Genomic DNA, 5,797 nt, shown 5'->3' on the forward strand with positions numbered 1-5,797 from the left:
CTGCAAGAGAAACTCCAGAATTGGTGGCCTGGTTTACCTCTAATTACATAGGGAGAGATTTCTCTTGAAATCTCACCTAATCAGTGTAGGTGAACTTGTGCTGCTGGAGTTAAAAGAATGTAATTTCCTGGTGCCACTTAAGCCTGTCTGACAAGGCTCATCTCAAGATGAAGTCTTTCCTTCTGAGCCAAGAGGAGTGGCCCAGACTGCTGAGAGACATACAATATAGGCATGATAAGAATCTAAACAACATTTCCTATGACACTGTCACTCTCCCTGTACTTTCCATACCAAACGGTTTCATCTTGATGATCTACCACTGTAAACTAACTATTCTGAGTCAACATCTCAACATTGTAGTTTGACATTAACACTAATAAAGATACTTACATGCATACAGCTAAAACAACCAGACTAATACATCACAACATGTAGGTTGTAGAAGCCTTTTCACTCACTCTGAAACACCATTACAGTTTTGGGTTCTGTCCAGTTATCCATTAGTGATATTTTAACTTTATTAAGACATCATCCCTCTCCTCCCAGACTTGCCAGCAAAGCAGTGGTCGGTCTATTTATTCAAAGCTGTTTAAATGTTTTGTATTTTTACATGATGTCCGTCACAATAATGAAGTTAGAACCAGTCTGTTCAAGAGGTGGGCACCACTGTGAAAGGATGAATGTAATAAACATCGATTTATATTTTACAAATAATGAATTCAATAGCACCAATAATATTGTTAAGTCATCTTTGATGTTGAAACAAGAAAAAAAAATCTGTTTTAGTTGTTACCCTTGATGGAAGCAGGAAATGCACTCCTACAGTTTGAGCATTTTCTTTTGAAAATCAGGTGCAATACAGGGTTAATAACATGCATGGTCTTAATATGTTGCATGTTATTGACCCTGTATTGCACCTGATTTTCAAAAGAAAATGCTCAAACGGTAGGAGTGCATTTCCTGCTTCCATCAAGGGTAACAACTAAAACAGATTTTTTTTTCTTGTTTCAACATCAAAGATGACTTCACAATATTATTGGTGCTATTGAATTCATTATTTGTAGGAATTTCCATAATTGTAATTTATTCACAGTACATAATTATGTGCAACAACCCTGTGCTAAATGTTATGTTGTTAAAAAATATCCACCTAATGATTGTACAAAGTTTTTTTTGCAGACATTACCCTCTAGTGGAAGTCACAAGCAATACAATTTCCCATTTATTAACAGTCCAGAATCTTGTGCTTTTCAACAACAAAATTGTATCTACAAATTCTGTGTAAGTGTTAAACCTCCGTTTTGAAACATTATCACGATCACTGCACATTATACTTCAGCTCTAACCCTTCAAGTACATCAATGTAAAATGAACAATAATTGTAGGGAAATCAAAAAGAGGATCACTAACATTAATTATTTTTCTAAATCATGTACATCTGAAAAATATAAATCGATGTTTATTGCATTCATCCTTTCACGGTTTTGACAAAGGAAATACCAAAAATACTTTGAAATCTTTTGACATTGTGTGCTGTTTTCTATTGACAGGTGAAACAATTAGATTAAAAAGGCATATTTTAAAAAATATGGTTAAGCGTTATGTTCAGGGGCCGTATGCATCAAGCGTCTCACTAGGAGTGCTGAAATAAGATCAGGCCCATATGTAATATGCCTAAAGCTGTGTTTACACAAGCAGCCAATTCTGATATTTTTTCCCCACTAATTGGTCTTGACCAATCACATCAGATCTTTTCCCAGATCTGATTGTTCAGATGAGAAACCTATGGAATCTTATTTATTGTGATTTAAAGGCAAAAATCCTACATCAGCATTCCTACTCTGAGACACTTGATACATACATCCCCTCATTGAAAGTCAATATGAAAACCTGTCACCAAACACAATCTCTAAATGGTGTGTAAATTGAGAGCTGTGTACACTATGTTGGTGGTTGTGCAGATAAACCCAATCAGGTTGCACAGGATGGACAGGCCATGATAGTGGCCAAAGGTGCTCTTGTAGGCCTTATACTTGGGGTCCTGCTCCCTGAGTTTGGCGTAGGCTTCCCTCTGGCTCCCTATCCCTATTTGGTTCCCCAGGCCATGCTCCTGCTCCACCTCCCGCAGCTTGAACAGGACTTCTGTGGCAGACGGGCCAAACCACTGTGCGTTTAGACCTGCCATGATGACTGCCACAAAGTACAGAGCCATCTATAGGGGAAGAACAATTTTTATTCAGAATTTCAGCATTGCTTGCTGTTTGGGGTTTTAGGCTGGGTTTCTGTACAGCACTTTGAGATATCAGGGCTATATAAATAAATTTGATTTGGACATAGGTGACGTCTATAATGTAGATACAACCATTATCTAAATCGGAAATAATCTTTACATGTCGATTGTGCAAGCTGTAATGCTTCACCGGTACAGATTGAATCCTACCCTAAATTACAAAACAGAATGTGATATGACCTGCAGGCTTTCGTGCCAATCCAGCAGCTCTCTGGGGTGGTAGACTGCATACACAGCAAGGCTGACAAAGTTGCTGCCCAGTAAGCAATAGAAATAGACAGGGAACAGCTTGCTTTGCACCAGCCCAAAGGTGTGCAGTGTTACCTGCTTCAACAGTGTAACACCTGTGGGTGGGAAAGGAGATCATGTAAGTGAGAGAAATGGGGAGACAAATACTGTGCCTCAAATTCTTAATCTTGGCTTCTATTGATATGCCACTTTGAGTGTTAGCAAAACCCTACAATCTAACAGATTTCTTCTGCTCATCCCCTATCGATCCCAATATCATCACCTGCTATAAAGGAGACCCACAACTGCATTCCCCATGCAAAGGACAGCACCAGCAGGTGCAGCACTTTCACCAAATCTGTAGGCTCCCCTTCTGTGACCATGGTATTAATCTGGGGGACAAAAAGAGAAAAAGTCCCAGATAAATGTTGGCAAGCAAACCAGATAAATTAAGTTCCATTACAGCATTGGGGACATAAAACCAACAAAACACATCCCCACTCAAAAACACTAATTCAACAAAGACCCTTGGAAGCCCCTTCAAACAGCATAATTTGAGGACTGGAAAGTGGTCCGTCTACACGTGCAAACTTGATTAGCATGCAAGTGATGGTGGTTTCGAGAGATAAGAGTTCTGACCTGTTTACTAAGACTATTACTCCAAAGTTGGATAGCTAGCTATCTAGCAAACAAAAAAATCAAAAAATTATATACTGTTAATTGAGGATTAAATACTTAATTCAATATCATATTTTGGGAATTGGAAACCATAAGTGGAATGGCATTTGTCAAATAAACTAGAAATCTCGCTAGCACAACTCATCGAACGTTAGCCAGCTAACATAGTAATTCGTAGCTAGGTGAGTTACACAACTGCGCGCGTGTAGTGTTGCAGTGCATTCCAAAGAGAGGAAAGTGGCTTTTCACTTGTTTGTCTTATTTTTTCCTTAAAAACTCAACTGAAAAATAACTACCTGGATGTGGTATGTTGACTGAAGGGAAACCGTCTTCGCAACTCCCGTTGATCGAACACCAGAACAACACTTCCTCTCTCAGACGTCAATGTCCATTAACCACGCCCTCAAGCAATATCTACAAATCACATGATTACAAAATGAATATTACGTTAAATTATAACCCACAAACCAATCATCAATGAGATAGAACGTATCCCCGCCTTGTCATTGTGACACCGTTTTTATCTACCCACTTACAATTTACTTAGCTCAGGTCAGTTGACATGGACGACAAGAGGGGCTTGGTGAGTAGAAAACACATGTGGCACTCAATGTCATACAGTACCAAAATAGTTTGTTAGAATGATTTTTAATACAATGCCGATTGTTGTTTCAGTGTGAACCACCGCCCCTTCCTGCTGAAGGTGTGTAAGTGTTATTGTGTCAGTGTGATCATCAGAAACTAACATAACTTGACAATACCTGGTGTAATACTGCATGGTCATTGTTCACTGACTTTCTTGAGTTGTCTTCTAGTAGCAGTAGGTGAATCTCAGGAGTCTCTCCGAGATGTTGTGGAAAGAATTAGGTCAGAGGTTGAAACACAAGCCAAGGTGACTAACTGCTTCCTGTAAAATGTAGTATTTTTCCCATATTCACGATTGTCTACTGTTTTCTTTGGTGGCTTGTTTTGGTTACTGTTTTATTCAGGGGATATTGTTTCAATTAATATTTGCTGTTTTGTAGACTATTGATTCCCTGTGCAAAACTTTATTCATGCACGAGGCAGAGAGAACCCAGAATCTCAATACCATGGCAGTCCTTCAATGTAAGTGAGGACACAACACAATCACGCCCGGACCACACCTGACCCTTGATTCCATGATTATTATTATTACTGTTTACTTGAGTTGAACCCTCTGTCATAAGGGCTAAATAGCACTGTCATAACAATGACTTAAAGATGACATAAACTGTCCTCCTGTCCTTGTTCCTCCAGCCGAGGTGCACCATTTGGCTGCACATGTTGCCGCTCAGCACCTTGAGGAGCGTTTTGAGGGCCTACGCTGTGAGGTCTCCACTGAGCTCCACTACTTGCGCAGCCTCCTGTCCCACTCTCTCTGTTCCTGTCCTACTCTCCAAGCCTCCTGCTCCAGCACTCACCCCTCAGACATCCAGAGGCAGGCTGCCATCAACCACATCTCTCAGGAACTTTACCACAGGTAGATCTGGATAAGGCAGTCTGAAGTGTGGTGGAGATACTTTGGTGAACTACACTTGCATGATGATAAGTAGACTTTAGCTCAGTGGGCTAATGCAGTAATAACATGTAATTCTCTCTCCATTTTTTTTATGTGTATGTTGTCTGTTTCTTCAGTCGAAGAGTCCTGTGGGAGCAGATTGCTGAGCTAAGGGAGGAAATCCACAACATTCATGGCCTGCTTAGCAAGTTTGATTTGATGTTTTTCAGAACAAGACCCTCTTCCATAATGTTGTTCTAATGGAGGGTTTTTTAAAACCTTACTCAAGTTTTCCTTTCCTTTTTAGAAAAACTAAGAGATGAAACTATGCGCAGATTGACAGAGAAATACTGCAAAGATATGGTATTTCAGAGCTCACATTTCTCTCCCCCAATTCACTTTGACCTGAATGATTTCACTTCATCAAACAAATTATACAAACTTTACAATTGAAACAATATTCTGAACTGTACTTGGGCTATAATGATTTGGACTGCTGAAGCTTATCTAATGTTATGTGACATGTTCTGGAATATGTGTCTATCTGTCTCCATTTTCAGTGCTTGGAGAGGATGATTGACAGCTATCAGATGAAGGACGACGCTCTCAAACTGCAGAGGCCTCAGGACATGCTCAGGTCAAATGCAAGGTGAAAGCTCTGGGGTGAGGTTAGAGTAGATGGCAAGCAATCTGACAGACTGCTATTACTAAAGGAATTATGATGATGCATCCCTATAACAAGTGTTCTCCCCTAGGTCAGATGTTTCTGAGTTACAGAATAAGCTTCAGACTATAACAATATCGAAAGGCAAGGCTCCCAATAAAACAGGTAAGATATCTGGTAATTAACTTGCTGTTGATCTACAAAAGATGCAGCATTTGCATTGAAATACAAAGTGTATTTTTCTGTTTGCTGAGATCAGTTTTTATTGATAGATCAGTTTTTTTGCTATGTGCATGGTCTCTTGCATCGCATACTAGGCCGAACTGAACGAATAGGACAGAGGGTTATGCCAGCCAATTCAGATTCAGATGAAGGGCAAAGTGGAATATGTGCTAAAGGAATGACACCAAAGATCAAA

The 5,797-nt window shown here is 39.7% G+C and overlaps 1 protein-coding gene across 1 annotated transcript; it reads right to left on the bottom strand.

Moving 5' to 3' along the window:
• Positions 1-585: 585 nt before the first annotated feature.
• On the bottom strand, positions 586-3,601 carry LOC115110565 (transmembrane protein 205-like). Its single transcript, XM_029636326.2, has 4 exons — positions 3,493-3,601; positions 2,802-2,910; positions 2,471-2,634; positions 586-2,212 (listed from the first exon to the last, which is right to left on the bottom strand). The coding sequence occupies exons 2-4, from the start codon at positions 2,899-2,901 to the stop codon at positions 1,910-1,912; spliced, it is 567 nt and encodes a 188-aa protein (XP_029492186.1). The 5' UTR covers positions 2,902-2,910; positions 3,493-3,601; the 3' UTR covers positions 586-1,909.
• Positions 3,602-5,797: the final 2,196 nt, after the last annotated feature.

The sequence above is a fragment of the Oncorhynchus nerka genome, linkage group LG21, assembly GCF_034236695.1.
Source record: "Oncorhynchus nerka isolate Pitt River linkage group LG21, Oner_Uvic_2.0, whole genome shotgun sequence".
NCBI classification, from domain to species: domain Eukaryota; kingdom Metazoa; phylum Chordata; class Actinopteri; order Salmoniformes; family Salmonidae; genus Oncorhynchus; species Oncorhynchus nerka.